This window comes from Sus scrofa, chromosome 9, assembly GCF_054392235.1.
Source record: "Sus scrofa isolate SSC_HxYL_T2T_F1_AM1 chromosome 9, Sscrofa_HxYL_maternal_Yorkshire_Landrace_v2.0, whole genome shotgun sequence".
Taxonomy (NCBI): domain Eukaryota; kingdom Metazoa; phylum Chordata; class Mammalia; order Artiodactyla; family Suidae; genus Sus; species Sus scrofa.
Genome location: NC_139391.1, coordinates 47719787 through 47743809, shown reverse-complemented (window position 1 = coordinate 47743809; position 24023 = coordinate 47719787). Strand labels below are relative to the sequence as shown.

The following is a 24023-nucleotide window of genomic DNA, read 5'->3' as shown; positions in this document are numbered from 1 at the left end:
TACGCCTTACAGAAAAACTTAACATTATGAATACAATACCCATTAAAAAAAAACTTCACTTGACACTTCCGAGAATTTTTTCCTTAGAAAAGATACTTTGCATAGAATAGAAACATAGTAAGAGAAACCCATCGAAATGGTACTGGTTCTTAGATGAACATCTCTCAAAGAATACAGAGGAAGTGAGTTTTCACATAGTTTTTGGTTTTCAGAGTCTTTATAAAAAAAGCACAGTTAAGATTGTAGAATATTATATTTAGGATAATAAAAAACATTAGAGTAAGGTAGCTATACCCAGTACATACACAGTCTTTTCAGAAACTGTCTGTGCCACCAGTTCATAAATTTGGGCCCCATTGTCAGACATGGAGATGACGAATAAAGCTTTGTTATCTGGAAAAAATAAGACAAAAATTGCTCTAATGATATGACCTAGAAAGGCTGTGAAAGATGTTTCTAGGGTCCTCACAGTGTTCTGCATCTTAATCTACGTCAAGATTACATGTGATCACCCTGTAAACACGTTAGCTTCGTAAAAACTCATCAAACTATAACTTAAAATTTCTGCAAATTACTGTATGCTGTACTATATACATTATACTTCAATAAAACAAAGATTATAAAAACTAGCACTGATTCCACAATAATTTATTAAAAACAAGAAGGTGTCAATGTATCTAAATTATTGAACACTGTGACTCTTTTTGCATTTGCTTTGAACTGACCTTTTAATATATGGTTAGTAATATTCAGTGGGTGTTGGAGAAAAGAGGTCATGAATTTAACTTACTATTAAGGCAATAACAAATTTTAAAAGAAATCTCATTGTTAGTATAGTTACTATGTAACTTCTTAACTTTAAGTGATTTAAAAAACCTGAACTACACCCACTTCTTCAGTTTTTGCTTTTTCCCTACCACTCTGACCAAAAAACATACCACTCTAATGAAAGCCTTTTCAATGGGATTACCTCTAATTCACTGTCCCCACTGGTGTCTATCCAAGATTTGAACATGGAATAAAGATAAAAGTAATATGTAGAAAATTATTCAGGGAATCTAGGCATCCTAAATAATTTTGGGATATAAACTCTTAATTCACTTTCTAAGCAGTAAATAAAATAAAAGGAGGAGTTCCTGCTGTGGCACACTGGGTTATGACCCCGACTGCAGTGTCTCAGGTGGGTGTGGAAGTGTGGGTTCGATCCCCAGCCTGGTGAAGTGGGTTAAAGTACCTGGCGTGACTGCAGCTATGGCTCGCATTTGACCCCTGGCCCAGGAACTTCCATATGCTGCAGGTGTGGCCATTAAAACAAAAAAGAACATAAAGGAACAAAACTCTACACCAGCTGTGTTACTTAAACAGTACTGAATATCTTATGCAACTTTATGATGAACCTGGAGGTTATTAGCATCAGTCAGTGGACATACTCGCCTGTTGCCACTTGTCGAACCAACACTGTATTCAACTTAATAACAGGGCTAAATGTGTGTTTGCTATCGGCTGTAGATGCCAGAATCTTACTGTGACACCTTAACACCAGCCTATCATCCTGCTTTTGTAATAATACAAGAATATCTTCCAGCAGCAATGTGTATAGGTCTAGAAAGAAAAAATGTAGGAAAGGTAATTAGTACAGAAATTGAGATGTGTTTTATAAATTTTATAACAATTTGACAGAGAAAATTGATTTCTTTTAAATCTAGTAAATTTTAAAAACTGACTTGCTATTGTCATTGTCTTTTCAATTTCATATTTTAATAATTCATTTTTAATGTATTACACCAAAGTGTCAGTCTATGACTGACAAGAAATAAAAAACAATGGTTCTTCACCACAGACAGTTTGAGGTAACAGTGGTTTAAAGGCAGCTTAGACTCATTAGAATACAAGGATGGATATAGGACTGAATCACAAAATTTTCTGCTGAATCCCTAAATGGATATTTAACACACTTCACATACAACAAAATAATATAAATGGATCTTCTATAAATGCACAAATAACACAAAGTCAGCTGTTAGTTCCTATGCAAATGGTTCTCTCTTCTCCTCTTTGGCATAAGGAAACTTTCCTCTTCTTTTCCTTTCTCTGCTCTCCCCAAAATTGACAGACAATATACCTACCAATAGTTTTGTCTCTATTCACTTTCCAAACCAATGGCCCTTCATGAATCATCTTCCTTTTTGTTAAATCCAAATTCTGCCAAAATTAAGAGAATTACACACAACTTATTTCCAAGCACTTAGTGAGATGATATCTCATATAGTCTCCTTTCAAGAAATTCTTAATAGAAAAGATACTATTTACATTCATTATTGTTATTGATATCTGTCAACTAATTGAAAACTGAATAAAAATCAAGTTAAAGTAAAACACATAAAATCTTCTAAAAAGGAAAAAGCATCTTACAGAGAAACATTCAGGAGTACTGTCTTCCGTATCTCACTCTAAACAGATAATAACAGCTAATGAAAATTAAGTTGCAAACATTCAGGCACTAGATTCTCAACCTCTTCCTTAATTTTTCTATGCATAACCAGATGAGGATGATGCATAGTTTACAAATCCTCCGAGTTCCAGGCTCTAGTTCCAAAAAAGTTCTAGGGAACAGAACTGTCACAGAAGTCTAAGTGGTACTCAGGCTTGCTCTAAATATCAGTAACTTAACAAGAGAATCATCTTTCAGCATAAGTAGCTCTAGAAAAATCTTACTCTCTGGAAGTTAAGAGGTTAAGCATATTAGCATGCTTTTTGATAAGCTGTTATACATGACACAAAAACCTATTTCAACAGCCACCAAATAAATCTGCCGTAACAACTAGTGAAATAGGTACAAGAAAGACCTAAAATCCTAAGAAGTTATTACTTAATATAAAGGTCCATGTACTAGAAGTGGCAATTAAGAAATATTTTACTGTCATTCCTGTAATGGGTTCAACATCTATGCTTTTGAAGACCTTGACAGAAAAATAATCATCTTTCTTTACTCAAAAACCTGCAAAGTTCCCCTAGTAAACAGCCCTACTCTTATTCAAACCACAGAACACGATAAAATTAAATAAGTAGTATTCCTTAGTCTTCTCCAAATTCCTGTCACAAAAAGTTAGTGTCACACAAAATATTCCTCTAATGAAAGAATAAAGCAATCTTCACACAGACCAAGACATTTAAAAGGAAGAATAGAATCATAAATATAGATAAATCTATAATGCAAGAACTCTTTCATATGTTCCCAATGACATGTTGATCATCTGCCAGATATTCAGTAAATTCTATTTTTAAAACTATGATTAGACCGTCTCTTACCCTGAGCTCTTCAACATTTGGGTACTCTGACAGTTTGAGATTGGAGGTATCCAGGCGACGCTGATAATCTTCTAGGCGCTGAAAATCAGACAGGACGGAGCTAAGGTTACTGCTTTGGAGACAATGACCTCCCTGTTCCTAAATCAAATGGATGTTTCACCTGCATTTTATTGTGCTCTCTGCACCATCCTACATAACTGACAACTCAACTCTTTCTTAAAACATTCCCTCTCTTTTCACTGACATGTGGAATCTGAAAAAAGACAGACTGAACTTCTTTGCAGAACAGATGCTGACTCACAGACATTGAAAAACTTATGGTCTCATAACTTATGGACAGTCTGGGGGGTTGGGGGATGTGCCTGGGCTGTGGGATGGAAATCCTGTGAAATCAGATTGTTATGATCATTATACAACTACAGATGTGATAAATTCATTTGAGTAATTAAAAAAATGGAAAAAAATAAAATAAACATAATCAACTGAAAAATAAATAAATAAAATAAAATAAAATACACAGAACTAGGGTGGGGGGATGCACTGAGGGTTTGGTATGGAAATGCTATAAAATTTGGTTGTGATGATTGTTGTACACCTATAAATGTAATAAAATTCATTAAGTAAAAAAAATTCATAGAGACAAAGTAGAAGAGTGATTGTCAGGGATTAGAAGAGAATGGGGAGTTACTGGTTAATACATACAGAGTTTGAGTTTGGGAAGATAAAGAGTTGTGGAGAAGCATAGCGGTGATGGTTATTACAACAATGTGTATGTACTAAATGCCACTGAACTGTACACTCATAAAAGGTTAAAATGGTAAATTTTATGTTCTGCATATTTACCACAATAAAAATCATCATAAGCAAATAAAACACACAAACAAAAAAACAAACAAACATTCCCTCTCTTGGCTTTGGTGATCTTATACTCTCCTAGTTTTCCTCCTGCCTCTTCAGCTGTTCTTTTCCAATCTTCTTTTCAAACTCTCTGGCTTCTAACAAGCTTATACTTACTTTACAAATATGTAAATCATGTTCATGGAACAAAATTCAGAACATAATACAGACACATAATAAAGAGTAAGTTTCCATCTAATTCTGACCTCTTGCCTTTCAAAGAAATAATCACTAACACCCACTTCTTGGGGAGCCTATTAGAAAAATTCTAAGCAAAAGGAATATATGTGGATGTAAGTAAGTATGCTTATTTCTGTGTGTGCTGTGTGTATATACCCTTTTTAAAAGAAAAATATGGTAGCTTTATGTATTCATATGTGCATTACTCATTCAAAAGGTAACACGGTATATTCATATACACATTTCTCTGTGTTGGTGTGGTTCTGTATCTATTACTCATCAATGTATCTCGGAGACTGTCCCGCATTAGCACACAGAGAGAGAACAGTCTCACTATCTTCAGTGGCTGCATGGTACTCAACTCTGTGAATGAACTGTAGTTTATTTAACTACACTTTACTGATGGACATATAGGGTGCTCCAACCTTCTCCTGTAATAATACAGCAATAAAATGATTGTAAACATATACTTTTGTACACATGTACAGATATATACTAAATTTCTAGAGGAAAAACTGTTAAAGGCTACACACATTTTCCCCCAAGATTATAAAAATTTCCCAGTATACAGAAAAGTCTGAATGTGTATAGTGAATACCTACATACCCACCATCTTCAGAGTACAACTAATATTTACTATATTTGTTTTATCATATATCTATTCAGCTATTCATCCCTTTATCCATCCATCTTATTTTTAGATGTCTTTCAAAATAAGTTACAGATAAAAGCACACGTTAAGTATTTTAGCATGCATATCATGAACAAGAGTTCAATATTTGTCTACAGTTCTTTTTTTTTTTTTTTTTTTTTTTTGTCTTTTGTCTTTTGTTGTTGTTGTTGTTGCTATTTCTTGGGCCGCTCCCGCGGCATATGGAGGTTCCCAGGCTAGGGGTTGAATTGGAGCTGTAGCCACCGGCCTACGCCAGAGCCACAGCAACGTGGGATCCGAGTCGCGTCTGCAACCTACACCACAGCTCACGGCAACGCCGGATCGTTAACCCACTGAGCAAGGGCAGGGACCGAACCCGCAACCTCATGGTTCCTAGTAGGATTCGTCAACCACTGCGCCACGACGGGAACTCCATACAGTTCTTTTTAAAAGTAAAATTTACATACAGAGAAATGCACACATTTTAAGTGTACCTTTCCACGAGTTTTTAACCAATGCATATACCTGTGCAATCATCACCTCCGAAAGCTCCCTCATACCTACACCACAGCTCACGGCAACGCCGGATCGTTAACCCACTAAGCAAGGGCAGGGACAGAACCCACAGCTTCATGGTTCCTAGTCGGATTCATTAACCACTGCACCACGACGGGAACTCCTCCCTCATACTTCTTAATCTTTGTCCCCAGATCCCCAGTGAAAACCACTTTTCTGATTTTCTTCCACCAGAAATTAGTTTAGTACATTTTCTTTTGTGTCCAGTTTCTTTCACTCAGTATAACGTTGGTGAGATTCATCCATGTTGTGCATATCAACAGCTCACTCCTTTTTATTGCTGGTCTTACTTTAGCTTATGGCTACACTACATTTGGTTTATGCTATAAACATTCCTATAGAAGTCTATGGGCATAGGTCTTCATTTCCCTTGGATGAATCACTAGGAAGAGATTGCTGAATCAAAGGATAGGTATGAATATGTGCATTTTTAATTTAGGTATAAACTGCCAAACTGCCCTCTGGGGTTTTATTTTACACCCTAAACAATACGTTTCAAAGTTCCCATTCTTTTCTATAGCCTCACCAGCAGAGTGGCTTAGCAAACAAACAGTTAGAGATGCTCAAAAAAGCCAAATACAATGCTAATGTTCTATCACAAATTGATCTGGACCCACTTACCACATGGATGGTTAACAAATGTCCCGCCTTTTAATTATGTAATGACAGCTTCAATTATTATTTAACAGATTCCAAGTAACACTAACTTAATATTCTTATTCTCACAGTCATCTTATGTCTTCTTGCTTTCTCCTCCTTACCTGCTTGTTTTCTGCCTCCTTAACTGCTTGATTTACATAATTTAAGATCTGACGACAGTGATCTGCAGCTTTCTTCACCTTCTCCCTTTCTGCTGGCCATTCTAAATAAGGCAAAGAATTCCAAAATGTAAATGGAAGAAATCAGAAAAGAAATACACACACACACACATATATATCTCTATATATCTATACATCACTTTATTTCAACAGTTATAAGAGCATACTTGGACCTTGAGTATTTTTATACCAGGCTAAAAACCTATGGCAGAATCTCAGTTTAGGTAGTCTTTGGACAGATAAGACTTCTTATCATAGTACTTTAAACACAAATATTAATCTTTAAAAAGAAACCAAATCCAAAGTGTGACGCTTTACATAAAGTATCAGGCTTACGCCAGGGAATGGGTCTTATTCACACTCTAATTATATAAATAGGACCCTTTTCCTCCTAGAATTTCAAAGTGCACAGCCTACGTGATTATGTACAGTGGACCAGTTAAACAATATTTTTTGAATGATAAAACAATTCAAAATAACTCCAAAATAAGTTTCTTTGAATTTGAGATTACATTAAAAAAATAAAATAGTTTACAACACTTGTTTCATTACGAAAAGATGAAATTCACCAAAATGTGTTGAGATATGTTGAGGTTATATTTTGGTAAAGAATAGCAAAATTGGAATATTCAAAATTACAGTCCTCCAAACAGCATCCAGCTATACTGAACAAATACATTAAAGTATACAAATTAACACGTATGACCATTTTCAAATTCTCAGGCATTAAGAAACAGGAGTTAGATTGAACTGAATTATTAATGAGAACTAAGTATAAGAGCCTAAAGCTCAATTGAAAAACTCAGATTCACTTCATGTTTCAAAACAGGAGAGTTGGAATGACAATGCAATGGTTGTGCTTAATCAAAATACATACATAGTTATATAACATCTCTTCAATCCAGTATAATAAGCCTTCTTCAAAGCAAATATGATATATGTTAGAGGAAAGACTGGTAAAGTTTTTCTGTGCAAAGGGAAAGATAATAAATATTTTACACTTTACAGGCCAAATGGTCTTTCTCACAAGTACTCAGCTCTGCTGCTGTAGTGGAAAAGTAGTCAGAGACAACATGTCAACAAGCAAGCCTGACCATGTTCCAATAAATTTTTATTTGCAAAAATAGGTGGTGAGCCAGATTTAAGCCATGATCCATAGTTGGCTAAACCCTGTGCTCGAGCTACTAATGGAGTATATTAAATCTACAGCTTAAAGAACACTGGATTGAATCTTGTTAGAAAATTTTGCCATGCTATTTAGAAATCCAACCTTCAGGCACCAGGATGCTATAAGATTATTTAGCAGAACATGTGTTTTTGTTGTTGTTGTTCCTAAGCTCTTTACTTTCAGTGAGAATGATGTACCTGTGTATTTGGCAATATTATCCAATAGGAGAGGGTACTTAGTAAGCCTCTGCATTTGGGTGGGAATGATATCCTTCAGCTGCAGACGACGACACAGTGGATTACTCTCAGCATCCTAAAATGAAAGTCAAACAAGTAAATTTGTAATTCTTATTAGGACTATAATTACCTAACTAGAACCATATATTCATCATATACATATCTACAACATCACAGTTTTGGGTATTAAGACTTAAAAACTTGCCAAGGCATACCATTGCCACGCTACACTTCTGCTTTCTTTTTCAACCATATAATGTTTTGCTTTTATCACTCAGCTAATGGCTTCTGCGTTATGTGTTTAAGCAAGAACTGACAGCATACATAATCAACTACTTTCTTGTGAAAAAAAGTTTTATCTTCACATATCAAGAAAATCTAGTCACATTTTCCAACAATTGGCATTCCTACCAAAAGCTAGTCAACTAATTTGCTGTCTGCCATTCCAAGTAGGCACAATGCATCAACAGTCTAGATATATCAGCTCATCTCTAGCAGAGGTCTGTAAACTTTTCGACAGAGTGCCAGGTAGTAAATATTTTAGGCTTTGCATGCCACCATTCTCTGTCACAACTACTCCACTCCGCTGTTTTAGCACGAAGGCAGCCATAGATAATACATAAATGAGTGAACATGGCTATGTGCAGTAAAGACTTCTAAAACGGCCTCCAAGATTCCTACTTCCTGGTGTACACCTGTATAATGCCCTCTGCTTTAGGGTGTTGGACAGTACCTATGAATATGATGGGGTCTCACTCCTATGATTAGGTGGCTATCGGTTAACTTTGAGTCAATCAAAAAGGGGACTGTTTCAGGTGAGTCTGATTCATCAGAGTCTTTAAAAGAAAGCTCTGTCAGAGAGACACATTCCTACAGGCCTGGTGGAAAAGGATACATCCATCCCCAAAACTGTCTACAGAACCCATGTGGCAAAGCGATTTTGGGCATACTCTAGGAGCTGAGAGCAGTGCTAGCCAACAACAAGAAGAAGACAGGGTTCTTGGTTACACTTTTATAAAGAAATGAATTCTGCTGACAACCAGTGAGTTTAGAAGAGTTGCAGATGAGAACTGTAGCTGCTGCTGCTATTTTGATTTCAGCCTGGGGAAACCATGAAGAAAGGACCCCAATAAACTCTATCTATATCCAAAACTAAAAAAACTGTGACATGATACATTTGCATTAAGTTGCTACATTTGTGGTAATCTGTTAGACAGCAATACAAAACAAGCTGTGTTCCAATAAAACTTTATTTACATAAGTAGTAAAGAGGCTGGAAGTGGCTGGTGAGCTGTAATTTACTGACCGTTGATCTATATCAGTATATACCTCAGTAAGCATGACTGCTGTTATACTCTTTGTTGGACTTGATATAAGATCATTCTCATGTTTTAATGATATTATTTAACAGTATACATGGGTGATTTCCTGAAAATATCTCCATGGCAATGTGCACTTCTATGTCAAGTACTTTAATCCTGGTAAATATTCTTTTTTTTTTTCTAATTTTTAAATTTTTTTGTCTTTTTGTCTTCCTAGGCCTGCACCTGTGGCACATGGGGGGTCCGTGGCTGGGGGTCGAATCGGAGCTGTAGCTTCCAGTCTACATCACAGCCACAGCAACATAGGATCCGAGCCACGTCTGTAACCCACACCACAGCTCACGGCAACACCGGATCCTTAACCCACTGAGCAAGGCCAGGGATCAAACCTGAGTTCCCATGGATGCTAGTCAGATTCATTTCCGCTGAGCCACAACAGGAACTCCCTGCTAAATATTCTTTATTATTCACCATTCCAGTATCATCTTTATACCTTCCAGTAATTTAAGAGATAATGTATGGTTTTACCAAGGCATGGAAACATCCTAAATTTCCACTCACGGATGAATAGATTAAGAAGATGTGGTACATAAATACAATGGAATACTACTCAGTCATAAAAAACAACAAAATTATGCCATTTGCAGCAACATTGATGCAACTAGAGATTCTCTTACTAAGTCAGAAAGAGAACAACAAATACCATATGATATCACTTGTATGTGAAATCTAAAATATGGCACAAATGAACCTATCTATAAAACAGAAACAGACTCATAGACATAGAGAACAGACTTGTGGTTGTTAAGACTTGAGGGGAAAGAGAAGAGGGATGCACTGGGAGTTTGGGGTTAGTAGATGCAAACTATCGCATTTAGAATGGATAAGCAATGAGGTCCTACTGTATAGCACAGGGAACTATATCCAGTCTCTTGGGATAGACCATGATGAAAGACAATATAAGAAAAAGAATGTATTTATATGTATGACTGGATCACTTTGTTGTACAGAAGAAATTGGCACAACATTGTACATCAACAATACTTTAATTAAAATAATGAAAAAAGAGGTAACATATGGCTTTAAAAACATAAACATAGATATAATCCTTGTAAAAAATTCAGAGTTCCCATAGTTTGTTCTATAATTGATGTAAAAAATTACACTTTTTTTTCTTACATGATTCACTCAACTCACCTGCACAAAAGTCTGGAATCGAGAATCCTTTTTCTGACGAGACTTGATCATTTCCAGGGCAAAGGGTTGGTTACTACAAAAGGTAGCAGCAGCATGTTTCAACTTTTCCTCCCCAGGTCCACTGAACTGTGTCAAGAATGGAAAGAACATAATAAAGAATGAGACACTGAGCTTATACAAGGCCAAGCAAAATGACAGAAAGACACAGTCCTTCTAATATTCCAATAAGTATTCTCAAGTGACAAGAAACAGATCTACATATTTTATGTGGAAGATCGATGTTTCTCCATTAAAAAGGGTAAGACTGACATATCCAGACCTTTTCTGGTCACAGTCCAATACATCTTGCTTGCAGCCTACCACAAGTTATTACCTCTTCAGTCTATACCACTTCTCAGTCAGAGAGAAAGGTTGACACTTGGCGAATATGTGATGCAAAACCCTTAAAGACTGAGACTAAAATTAATTTTTTTAGAATCTGACACCTTCGCAAAAATTATTGTCTTACTGATCCAGGAAGAAAATCCTTAGGACTTGAGCTTACTTTCTTAGTATGAAATCCAGGGCATTGTGATAATTTTCTAGGTCACAACTTGTTTTACTAAAAATTTTTTACTCATATTTTTAAATTTTTAATTTGTTTGTATATGCCACAATTTTAAGATTTCTTATGAAACACGTAGTAAGTGTTTCACTCATAATAGGTATTCTTATAAGTAGAGATTGAATAAATAATTTTTAATCATCTGTATACTTATAATAATTGCTTTAGAATTTACAAAGAAGTTTTTCATAACAGTCTCCCATTTAAAGCCACATTTCCAAAACTTGGTACATGAAGAAATTTTGTAAAAAGATCCTTTTGTAGGGCATTTGTAGATAAATTCAGAGTATTTTTTCTTCAATTAGGACACAAGTATACAAAGTGATATTTCACTAGGTTGCTCCAATGCTGTATTTTTATTCCATTATAAATATGACACTCAACATATGAGACTGACAGAATTTTGGTATGTCAGTCAATCTAAGTGCCAAGCAAATACTAATAGCAGCTGAATTTATGAAGGAAAGTAACGGCTCAGCCTCAAGCAGTTTTACAGTTGTTTTACTAGCAACATAAGAATACATAAGGTGATCTCAAAGGACCAATACTGGAAAATACTGCCAAAAATTACTTTAAAAAACAGAGTAAATCTAAGCACCAAATTATGATTTTTTTTTTTGTTTTTAGTATTTCTGGTCGATGCATTGCCCTGCACTAACCCTTTTACCTAACAGTTACTAGTCATATAGGTCAGTTCATTCTGCTTTTCCTCAACCTTTTTATAGGCATATCACAGTGGTCAAGAATATAATTCTTTTTATATGCTCTAAAATAAATTTAATTGTCCCACTCTTTTAAGAGGTTTCTCCACTTTATTTTACCATGTAGGAGACGGACACAGTCCAGAGGACTGCAATAATAGGACCAATTGCACTTCTGTACCTATTTAATGATGAATTTCACTTGACACTTGGTGTTAAGCATTCTTATGAGATGCAAATTAAACTGCTTAGGAATCAAGATTGCTATCTTAAGTCCACATGACTTAGAATTCTTTAATCCAAATTTGACATGCTGAGTAGAGTGCTGTCAAGCCATCAAAACTCAGAGATCAAGAAACAAAATGAGTCACACTATCACAGAATAGCCACAGAATAAGTTGAATTTTTTCAAGAAAGTTAAATCTCCTTAATAACAATAATGCCAGTGCGGGCCTAGGGAGAAAATGCTTTGGAAAATTTAGTAAATGCAAGATGAGACTAGATTACAATTCTCTGACCTTACTCTATGTGTCAAATGGCTAACAAGGGGTCTACTAATGGACTAGTGGACTGAGTCGTGGTCTCACTATCAGTGAAAGGAGTAATGATAGAGAATGTTTCAGTCAGTTTTTAATATTTAATCTTTTTAAAAGTTATCAATGTAAAATTTATAACTCTGTGACATTTCCTCAAACAGTCTACATACATATTGAATAAATTTGTCTGGGCATATATAAACAGTTCCTGCTCATCCAGAGTTAAGATTTTGAGAACTATGTCACGTATTTTACTATTATTCACAGCTTTAATTATAGCACTTTCTTTAAATGTCTGGATCAAACCCACTTTCCCCCTAAGATTTTCTGTATGTTCTAGCTTACAGAACATACAGAATATATAGCAGAGCTCCCTGCTATATATTCACATAATAACCTGTATTGTTTCCTTTTTGAACCATTAATGACACTTGAAATAACTAAGGGCTTTTTTCTCCCACTGATCATAAGCTCCACTAGGGCAGGAGCCACATCTATTTTGACTGCCACTGTCCCCAGCACCTAGAACAGTGCTAGGTACATAAGTATATACTATGGAGTATATGCTGACCAAGAGTCAGCCAGAAAGATAAACAATTTGACAAACAGTTACTATAGTTTCTGAATTCTTTCCTTATACTGTAAAAAAGATTAGGTAATTTTTACTTTTTTACTTTTGTGATCGTAGTTATGAATCTACAACTGTCCAATGTTTTAAAGTACAATTCTGAGATTGTGACAACAGAAGATAGTTAAAATTCTACATCAGTTATTTTTTATCTAAATCCATTTTACTCTACATTCTTTATTTATTTTGATTTGTTTTTTCTATTTAGGGCTGCACCTGTGACCCCCCCCCCAGGCTGGGGATCGAATTGGAGCTGCAGCCACCAGCCTATACGTCAGCCACAGCAACACCAAATCTGAGCTGCATCTGCAACCTATGCCAAAGCTTGTGGCAACACTGGATCCTTAACCCACTGAGAGGCCAGGGTTCGAACCCACAACCTCATGGACACTCTGTTGGGTTCTTAACCTGCTAAGCCACAATGGGAACTCCTACTCTACGTTCTTTAAAATACACAGAATTATTACTTTTACTTTTATGAGAAAAGAACATGTACTTGATTGAGCACTTTTCAGGAGAATAAGTGAGAATATACACTTGGATCCCTTTACATCTTTACATTAGCTTTGCAAAATGGATGAGTGTGCATACTTGGGAAGGTTAATTTAATCTTGAATCTGATCAAGTGTCTATTAAAATTTTTAAATGAAATAGAAAATTTCCTTACCCAGGTCAGCAAATCTTCCCCAATCTGATCAATAACGGAAGTCTCATTCCTCTTTCTAACAGACTTCATTTGCTCATTCAACCCAACTAAGTGAAGGAAGAAACAATGAAAAAAAAAAAAGAAAGTATACATTTATTTCAGGCTGAGTTACTGGTACTACCATAAGCTTAATTTTTTTTTTTTTAAGAAAAAGCGTTTTTACACTAGTATGGCTGCTTTTAATCACCTTAAATATAAATCTGGATATAATTCTTATACATCTACATATTTTGAGCCTTTTTTGAAAAAGTTGCCAAAACAAAATAAAGTGGAAACTAGCATATTATATAAGTACAGATGCATCAAATACGCATTTAGCTTCAAGACTCCATTTATAACTATGTTGCAAAGAACTTCAATAGTATAGGCCATTCTGCCCACTGTTTCTCTCAAAATGGGTGTTTGCAGGCAATGGATATCATCAGGCCTGAACGTTTCCATCACGCTAGGGAGACCTAAAACCAACCACAAAGGAGCAAAATGCATCCATTTGGTGGGCAGCTGCTGGTAGGTGGTGATGGCATCCTTGACAAAAGAAAGATTGAAAATTAAGGGTCTTGGAGAAACAGTGACTTACAAAGAGAGGACCTGACACTAACTACTGTCTATAAAAGTCCAAGAAGACTACAACCGAGGAAAGCCAGCAAGATGCAATTTTTATGTATTTACTCAAGCATTTCAAGCAACAAAGCAATAAAATAATTCCTGAAAATTTGCCCACTGTGGGATTATATGCTCTACATTACTATTTATTAAATACTCAGACATTATTATATGGAATATATAGATTTAAAAACATATGTTAACACTTTGTATAAAAAAGACTAAGAGGAGAGCAGAGTGGGGCAGCGGAAGCGTGCTGGGCTCATAAAAAAGACTATGGGGGGGTGGCTAAAGGGCTGGGGAGAACTTCAAAGATCCAATCATTTCTTTATTTATGTTATGTGCTCACATATAATTATATAATCTCAGAAATGCTAACGTGGATACATTTATAAGATCTTACTGCTATGGTGTCTTCATACATTCACAATCTTTTATCTATTGGAAATGTTTGGGACAAAGACCAGAGTCAATTTCTCTTACTGTGAAGTTGAAGAATATCTTCAAGGTTTGAAAAAATTTTCCGTAGTTCTGAGGGTGACAAAATTCCTTCTCTGAACACTCGCTGGTAGAACACTTGATCTAGAACCTTCAGTGTTCGAACATGAGCTCTTTCAGTGTAGAACAATTCTAGGCAGAAAAAAAAAGGAAACATAAAATGTTACCTTACTTAGAATGAGATCAAACAGAGGCTTTAGCTGAAATTAAGTAGCAATAATAAATAATAATTACTTATAGTTCTAAAAGGATGTAGTATCTATAAAGTCACTTCTTGATTCCATGAAACTCTCCTACATACTGGCACTAAGAGTTGAATATTGGCAAGTCAAAAGTATCATTCAAAACTATTTTGTGGAGTTCCTGTCGTGTCTTAGCAGAAACGAATCTGACCAGTATCCATGAGGACACAGGTTTGATCCCTGGCCTCGATCAGTGGGTTAAGGATCCGTCATTGCCATGAGGCTGTGGTGTAGGTCACAGATGTGGCTGGCATCTGGCATTGCGGTGGCTCTGGTGTAGGCCAGTGGCTGCAGCTCCAATTCAACCACCAACCTGGGAACTTCCATATGCCATGGGTGAGGCCATAAAAAGACCAAAAACAAAACAAAACAAACAAACAAACAAAAACCCAAACTATTTCGTACTTAAAAGTTAATGACGTATTCCAGAATCCATTTGTCTCCTTACAATAGTACCCACCATTCACAACTACAACATTAGAAAAGTGTACGCCCAGGTATCATACAGAATTTAAATTGAGCCCTCTGCAAGGATAACAGTACTCTGGGTCATCTAATTCACCTATAAACCCTCATTTCTGAGACCAGACTTTATCATTTCACTGTGTCTCCATGTTACCAGAGACAGGAAGACTACTTATTCACATCACAGCCTAAACACCATAGCAGGTACAGCATCCATGTCACATCTCTGTCACATATATGCTAGAGCAAAATAAAGAACACTGCATGAGGATAAAGGAGGACCTAGATTCTAGTTTTCTTGCTTTACTTATCAGATGTACGATCTTGACTAATTCAGTCACTCTGAGCCTTAGCTTCCTCATTTACAATCTAGGCAAAAAAACCCAAACACCTTAACCTGAAAGTAAAGTGATGAGACAAGCTCTGTCTTGATTTTCAGGCTTAAGATCTATGATGCTATGAATCTCAAATGTCCTCAATGCTAAACGCCTTTTCCTTTTTTTATTTTTTTGTCTTTTTGCCTTTTCTAGGGCTGCTCCCACGGCATATGGAGGTTCCCAGGCTAGGGGTCTAATCGGAGCTATAGCCGCTGGCCTACGCCACAGCCACAGCAACTCGGGATCTGAGCCGCGTCTGGGACCCACACCACAGCTCATGGCAACGCCGGACCCCTAACCCACTGAGCAAGGCCAGGGATTGAACCCACAACCTCCTGGTTCGTAGTTGGATTCGTTAACCACTCAGCCATAACGGGAATTCCCACACCTTTTCCTTTTAAATTATCACTAAGAATCATAGAATCATTTGCATTTTTGAGTTGGAAAGTTCAAGGATCATCTATCTAGTTTAATTTCTTCTTTGTTCAAAACAAAAGGCCAGCAGAAACTTTGAAGGAAACTCCAAAGCTCAGGGGTTGGTTTAACCCTAATAAAACTCAATATATGTGAACAACAATAACAAAAACTAATTAAACTCACCATTAATTACTTCCTGTCTTTTGATCTCACAAGGCTTTAGTCCCAGCAACACTTCTCGACTAACAAGTTGTTGCCAGTTGGGTGGATCTGTTTCTAAGTCATTTTCAAACTGTTCGTCTTCACTTTGACTTTCTCCAAAAGCTATGCTGTCAAACCTAATGAAAAAAAAAATAATGAATTCTATATGAGGACAACACATGGACAATGGGAAATAGCACAAACCTTTTTACATTACAGTAAAGCAGCCAGATTTCTGAAGTTCTGCTTAGCACAGAGCCTGAAATATCATCCTCTCCTACAAAATGGCTTACTTGTGTTATAAATACCTCTATAAATATCTTTTGAATAAACTGTACTTATTAAGAACTTTCTTTTATACTATATAACAGGTTTGTGTACAGGGTTTCTTTTCTTTTAAAACTAAGACTCTATTTCTTAAAACGTGCTTCTATTGAAAGCTTTACTTACTTTCGAAAGGGCTTTGGAGTTCCATGTTCAGTCACCCTAAAACAATGGCAAATAGAGAGTCAACAGGAAAATAAAATGGTAATCAAGAAATTTATGACAAAGATATTCAAAACTGGGCTAAACTATAGTGGCCGATAAATAATTCTTCTGGATTCTGTAATGAGGTAGTATCAAATAAATTAAAAAACATTTTAGCACCTCTCTAATATTTACTACCAATAAGGTCTACTTCTTTTGCCAAAAAAAAAAAAAAAAAAGTAGAAAAAAAATGCTACAAAGTACAGGCATACTATATAGTCAAAAAACTTCTAAGCAAAGTCCTAAAACACCGTTATGATATCACTGAATTACCTTTCTACTTCCCATTCCTCCTCCTGCACCTGATCTAATGGAGGAGGTGGAAAATCAAAGATGGTATTGGGAGTACGAGGTGTGCCATCTAAGGAGTCTCCAGATGTTGGCGTTTCTCCAACCTGCTTTGATCCTGAAAAGACAAAAGTCAGGCATTTATTTAGACAGGGTTAATAAACACAATGATTAAAAGAAAAAAAATATCAGTCCCTCAAAAAGCTTCAACCTCATTCATAGCCACCTTCTTACTTAAACAGCTGTAGGTTAGCTGGAACCAAAATTCTAATATAAAAATTGAAAATGCACTGAACAATTAATAGGAAAATCATTTTAAGCAGTTTTTAGACATGGTAAAGACATGGTAACAACTCAGAAGAGCATATGATGAGGAGAAACATTCTCTTATTTTATCCTTTTTTACCCCCAGTGCCAATCTTTTTCATTCAAATTTTAGTTATTATGATGCTCCACCTCTAAATAACCTCATACTTTTTTTCTTGATTTACTGTCAGTAACATCTATCTTTTCCTCCTCTGAGGATCTTGCTTCCTTATACATCCCATCTACACTTCCCCTCCCTTTTCTCCCTACTGTTTAATAACTGTATTCGTATTCCTAATTGGGTTGCTCTACCTAAGTTTAAATGATAGAATTATATATATATATATTTTTTTTGTTCCAATAAACCGTTAGTATTTTAACCCTCTTCTATGTCAAATTAGTTATTTTGCGTCCATATCCTCCTCTTTAACTATATTTCTTTCCTCCTACCTTTCATTTCTTTCAATCACATTTTTTACTTGTATCATTAACAGAATTTTTACATTTTCATTCTGACCTGCAGCCCCAACTAAATATTCTGTGCTTTGCCTATTAGGTTGATTCTAAGAGCATGCTTACATTATTTATTACAACCACACATATACCGTAACACGACAGACATATGCATATTATTCTTGCCAGGTTAAGAGGCATGTCAGTTAGGATTATATTTTCTCTTTTATTGGTCCAATGACGCAACTCCTAGGCCACTTGAAATAGAATGTTTATTACATTAAAGTCATATACTGCATCAATTACTTTAAGATTATGCCATTTTATTTTTTATTTTTCTTTCTTTTTAGGGCCGCACCCACGGCATGTGGAGGTTCCCAGGCTAGGGGTCCAATTGGAGCTTTAGCCACTGGCCTACACCACAGCCACAGCCACTCAGGATCCGAGCCACGTCTGCGACCTACACCACAGCTCACGGCAATGCTGGATCCTTAACCCACTGAGCAAGGCCAGGGATCGAACTGCATCCTCATGGATGCTAGTCAGATTGGTTAACAGCTGAACCATGATGGGAACTCCAGATTATGCCATTTTAAATTCTGTTCTATGTTTAAATCATGATGATTTTCTTGAACAATTGTTTTTTGTTGTTGTTGTTGTTATTGTTTTTTAGCATTTCTAAATGTCTTTCTTTTATTGCTGTCAATGTACTGTAATTTTACAAGTGTCAAAATTCTGTTACATTATACTATCAACTGCTTAAAATCTCCTTTTCCCTTATCCCCTATGCACTTGTGTTCTAATCTGGAGCAGCTGCTCCCTTGGCCGGTGACATAACTATCATCCTAGAATTGCCCTGTCCTTCATCACTTTCCTGGGTTGTTTCTGCTGTCTCCTGGATCTCATGAAATTTTCTTTCTTAATTTTTCTCTCATTTTACTGGAGTGTACATCACTTAAATTATTTTCAAGGAAAGGGTGCCTTTCAGTTAAACTCTGGATCTTGGCATATCTGAAAATGTCTTTATACCTTTCTTCACAGCTTATGGAGAGTTTGGATGGATACAGAATTCTAAGGTGGATACCATTTTCTTTTAGCAACTTGAAGAAGGCATTGTCCTTTGTAGTCTGGCACCTAATGCTATGACGAACGTGATACAGCAGAATCCCCATTTTCTTTCTCATAAAAGCTTTTAGGCTTCTTCTTTATCTCTGTGTCCAAAGACGCTTTAGGCTTAGATCTTTTTAAACAATTATTATTGGAGTTCCCAGTGTGGTACAGTGGGTTAATGATCTGGCTTGTCTCTGCAGCTGCATGGGTTTGATCCTTGGCCCAGCGCAGTGAGTGAAGGATCCGGCATCACTGTAGCTGTGGCTTAGGTTGCAGCTCTGGCTTGGATTTGATCCCTGGCCTGGGAACTTCCATATGCCATGGGGGGGCTAAAAAAGAAAAAACTATTGTGTAAAATAGATGATTAATGAGAACCTACTGTGTAGCACAGGAAAATCTACTCAATAGTTTGTAATAACCTATATGGGAAAAAAGAATGGATATATTTATATGTATGACTGATTCACTTTGCTGTACACCTGAAATTAATACAATACTGTAAATCTACTATACGTCAATAAATTTTTTTAAAAGAAACTCTAAAAAAAAAGAAAAAAATTACTAATTGTAGTTGGTTACAGGTAGGCCCTTTCTATATGAGGTTATGTATTCTTTTTCAACCTTGCAAAACTCTCTTCTATTATTTTTCTGACAACCTCTCCACCAATTCCTCTGCTGGTGTTTTGTGAAAGCAATGGTGAACCTCTGTGATGGTTCTCTACATGATGCTTGTCTCTCCAGTTTCTATCTCTTGATTTCTCTGATATACATTCTGAAATATTTCCTTGACTCTGTTTTTAGGGGCTTCTTTTTTCTTCTTCTTCAACTAGTAGCAGCTTTGGCGGTGTGAAAATACGTCCACAAATTCTTTGATACTCTTCTCTTCAGCGGCGGCACCTAATCCTTCTCTCGTTGAGGGTAGGTTAGTTTTAGTGACTTGCTTCTACCTTGATGAAATAATGGTGTGTATCCATAGAGACTAAGTCATAAAAACCACTGAGGCTTCTTTATCTTTTCTGGAACACTCAGGGGAAAGTCAGCTACCACGTCATGGAACACTCAAGCAGTTCTATGGAGAAGCCCATGTGATGAGGAGCCAAGGCCCCCAGCAAGGAGCTAAGTCTTCCTGCCACCAGCCACCTGTGGAGGTACACAAGCAGGTCTCCTGGCTCCAAGTAAGCTCTCAGAGAGCTGGCTGACATTCTGACCACCACTTTACGAGAAACTCTGAGACCGAACCGCCTAGCTAAGCTGCCCTGGAGTTCCTTACCCACCGAAAAATGAGAAGCAGTAAATATGTTCTTGTGTTAAGTCATTACATTTTAGGGTAATTTATCGCAAAGTAATTGATGACTACTAAAACAGTTATTACACATAATAGTTACATTAAAACTTTTTGGTCCCTGCTCCTTTTTCAGAGCATCCTATGTGTTCTTTAGATATAATAACCTCATTAATTTCCTCAAGAATACTATCTAATTTAGAGGTATTTCCATAAGTTCTCATTTATTATCTAAATTATTTTCTGCTACTGGCAGTTTTTCTGTTTATTTTTTATTTTCTTTTTAATGCCACTAATATGTTTGGCGTTATGTATTATCTTAGGTCTTGACTCTTAACTTTTGCCAAAAGAAAGTAATGCTATTGGTATGTAAGAATGCAAAAATGGGCAGCTGATTGGGCTTTCTTGTTCTGCTATGTGGAAGTAGGTCCATCCCAGCTGGGAGCTCCTCTGATTAGGGTGAACCCCTTCGATGAATTCCAGGACACTAATCCCCTGGAGGACTTAACTCTCTACACAATTCTTTCCGCCTTGTATAACAAAGAGCACATCTGTTTTCTTCGGATGCATGAATGACAGATTGCTTATATCCTACAACGTAAGGATCAGAAGCTGCTGGTATACTTGTTTTGATTACAGATCTTCAATTAATTCATCATTTTCAGCTTTACTTCTTACTCGTACTCCACAACATATCCCAACTCTGAGCCCAAAGTCTCTCCTGAGTTCTAAAGGGAAGAATGGCTCCCATCATGGACCCAAACAAATTATGGGCTCTCACTTTATGTTGTTTTATCTATCAAATCACAGTTGCCCACTTTCAATCCTCCCCGCGCCCCAATTTCTTATTGACTGATATCTTCTCTTCTTCCACTTACTTTCTCTTTATGGTTTCATCTCAATGAGACATGAGAGCTAGGAATTAATGCATTACTCAATCCAACACCTTCAGAATTCCACATAAGGCAAAGCCTACAGACTTTTCTACAACTGTCACCCTTACTTTTTTGTCTTAAATTAAAACTTGCCTATCCCATGGAAGGTCACCTCTTCTGCTACAGCCATCTCAAACAGAGACTGATGTTTCAGTTGTGTACTGTGTACTACAGAGTGGAGACAAGATAGATACCCTTCTTTTTCTTCAGTGCTACTTTTAGGCTACTATCTTACCCTCCTATAAAAATCCCTTGCTCCATTGAGGCTCTCACTTTCTGCATAATACCACATCTCCCCCTACCAACAAGCATCTAACAACCCTGAACCTTTGGCTGCTGACTCACCATTTTCCTCTCCATGATATTATAACATGAGGTGACCTCAAAATCTGTGTATATAAAGATATTCAAATCCTTGGCTCCTTGGTTCCTTACATCCATCATCTCTTGTAACCTCCCCTATACCACCTCGGTGACCACTTTCACAGATTTATCCTTGATCTTGTCATACCAGAAATTGAACTGCTTCCAAAATCACCACTATAATCAGGTCTATTCACCCAGCTCACTTTAGCTTAAGAAATCCTTGGAGTTCCCGTCGTGACACAGTGGTTAACGAATTCGACTAGGAACCATAAGGTTGCAGGTTCGGTCCCTGCCCTTGCTCAGTGGGTTAAGGATCCGGGCGTTGCCGTGAGCTGTGGTGTAGGTCGCAGACGCGGCTCAGATCCCGCGTTGCTGTGGCTCTGGTGTAGGCCAGTGGCTAAAGCTCCAATTGGACCCCTAGCCTGGGAATCTCCATATGCCGCAGGAGCGGCCCAAGAAATAGCAAAAAGACAAAAAAAAAAAAAAAAAAAAAAAAGAAATCCATTACAACAAGTATGAATATAATAATAAGCTCTTTTCTCAATTACCTATAATAATTTCCTATTTTTCTTTACTCTTCAAATCCTTTTGCTCTTCTCACTAAACCCTCACTCTCAGCTAATAACCTCGCCCTTCACATACACTCTGCATCTCATTGCTTCTCTCCTTCTCAAAACTTTGTTCTATTGGTTATGTAGTTTACCTCCTGCATTTTCACTCTCTAATCTCTTCCTCTCAATTGGCTCCCCCTTAGTATTAAAAAAGAAAGAAAGAAAGAAAGAAAACTCCAGTATTTCAGCTTTTAAAAAAATGCTTCTGTAGATGTACCCCTCCCCATATATGCATATCTGCCTCTAGCTACTGACCAGTCCCCTCAACACTCCCCATAATTTGAATTTTTTATTTGTATGACTGTCTCCCCAGAAGATTAAGCTGCATGGGGCAAGAATTCATGAATAATTATTGTATACTAACTTCTGGTACAATGTTAGTGCCTGACAGAGAGTTCCATAAATATTTTTTGAATGGATGAGAACTCAAAATTACTACCATTCAGTATAGATTTGTCACTAGTTATAAAATATTAAAATGTTAAAACTAAACTAAGACTCAGTCTTGATTAAAATAAGCTGCCACTCTATTCTTAGTGTAATTGTTTTAAAATCCTGATACTTAGTTAAGTTGAAATACAGCACTAGCTCACCCATATCATTCTCTTTCCCTCCCTCCTGGGAAAGAGTGGCCCCTGAAACCACAGAGGACGTGGAATTGGCTGGCAGGTATCCAACGTCTGTTCCTTCACTTGTTAATCCACTCTGGCGCAACTTAGCAGAATCTTGAGGTTCAGGACTCACAGAAGAGGGTGTGGCTAAATGCTTAGGGTGGCGCTGCTTCTGTAGTTCCATGGCTCTGCCAACTGAACAGAAAGTAATGGTTAACAATTTGTGTTGCAAAATAGCCAAAAAAGAAAAGATAATGAAAAGAATCCAGAAAAATATCTGGAATGTGGTGGGCCCTACAAAAATACACATGAATTATTCCACAGAGTGAGGAACAGATAGGTACAAATAAGAAGGAAGGGAGGAAGGGAGGAAGTGAAGGAAAAGAAAGAGAAAAGAGAAGGAAGAAAGGAGGAAAGAAAGAAAGTGAGAGAGAGAGAGAGAAAAGCAGGGAAGGTGGAGGAGGATGAGGAGAAAAGGGTGGGTGATGACAGAAGACAAGGGGGAGAGAGAAGAGGCAGAGGAAGAAGGGTCATGAGAAAAGGAGCTGAGGAGAGCAGTGGTGGGTGGGGGAAGAGGAGGTTCCAAGAGACAGACACATATGAAGCTGTATTCATTTCTATGACTGAAGATGAAGCCTTTTAGCTCTGTGAGTTCTTAGCAAACTTCTCCCCAACACTCACAACTGTATCATCACAGTACACCTCAGAGACTACGCAGAATAATCTCTATCCTGCTCATTATCCCTGCTCACATAAGTCACCATGAGAAACTAAAGACTCTCAGATCATCATCCTCACAGAGCTCTGTACATCCCTAATCCTAAAAGTCTTCCTTCCCTAATTCCCACATCTCTTCTTTCCCTAATTCCCATATCTCTTCTTTCCCATGGAACTCATGGTCATCACCTATGAAATGTTCCACTCTCCTCAACCTCTTCTGTAAAAATTTCCTCCATCTCCTCAACGTTTCTCAACAAGGGGTACTACTGACGTTGGAGTGAGGATTCCCATTCTGTGGGACATTCAGTATCACTGTATCATAACACCTCTCCAACTCCAACCATGCCAATATTTTCCACCAAGGCACTACCCAGCTTGAAAGCCACTATACGACCTAATTCCTCTTCCCACAGTAGCAGCACCCCTCTCTTTCAGCCCTCTCTAGACACTGACTTTCTCCATTAGGCCTGAGGGTGGAGA

General features: G+C 37.0%; 1 protein-coding gene across 9 annotated transcripts in view; it reads right to left on the bottom strand.

The window, feature by feature from the left end:
* ARHGEF12 (Rho guanine nucleotide exchange factor 12) overlaps nucleotides 1–24023 on the bottom strand; it is a 156036-nt gene that overhangs the window by 9870 nt on the left and 122143 nt on the right. For all 9 annotated transcript variants that reach the window (XM_013979482.3, XM_021062982.2, XM_021062984.2 and 6 more), the window contains 13 exons: nucleotides 22806–23018; nucleotides 17135–17267; nucleotides 16784–16819; nucleotides 16316–16470; nucleotides 14617–14763; nucleotides 13492–13577; nucleotides 10356–10481; nucleotides 7798–7912; nucleotides 6376–6476; nucleotides 3310–3387; nucleotides 2127–2202; nucleotides 1435–1602; nucleotides 306–393 (listed from right to left, as the gene is read on the bottom strand). In XM_013979482.3, coding sequence (XP_013834936.2) covers nucleotides 306–393; nucleotides 1435–1602; nucleotides 2127–2202; nucleotides 3310–3387; nucleotides 6376–6476; nucleotides 7798–7912; nucleotides 10356–10481; nucleotides 13492–13577; nucleotides 14617–14763; nucleotides 16316–16470; nucleotides 16784–16819; nucleotides 17135–17267; nucleotides 22806–23018 — 1522 coding nt within the window. The remainder of the gene's footprint in view (nucleotides 1–305; nucleotides 394–1434; nucleotides 1603–2126; nucleotides 2203–3309; nucleotides 3388–6375; nucleotides 6477–7797; nucleotides 7913–10355; nucleotides 10482–13491; nucleotides 13578–14616; nucleotides 14764–16315; nucleotides 16471–16783; nucleotides 16820–17134; nucleotides 17268–22805; nucleotides 23019–24023) is intronic.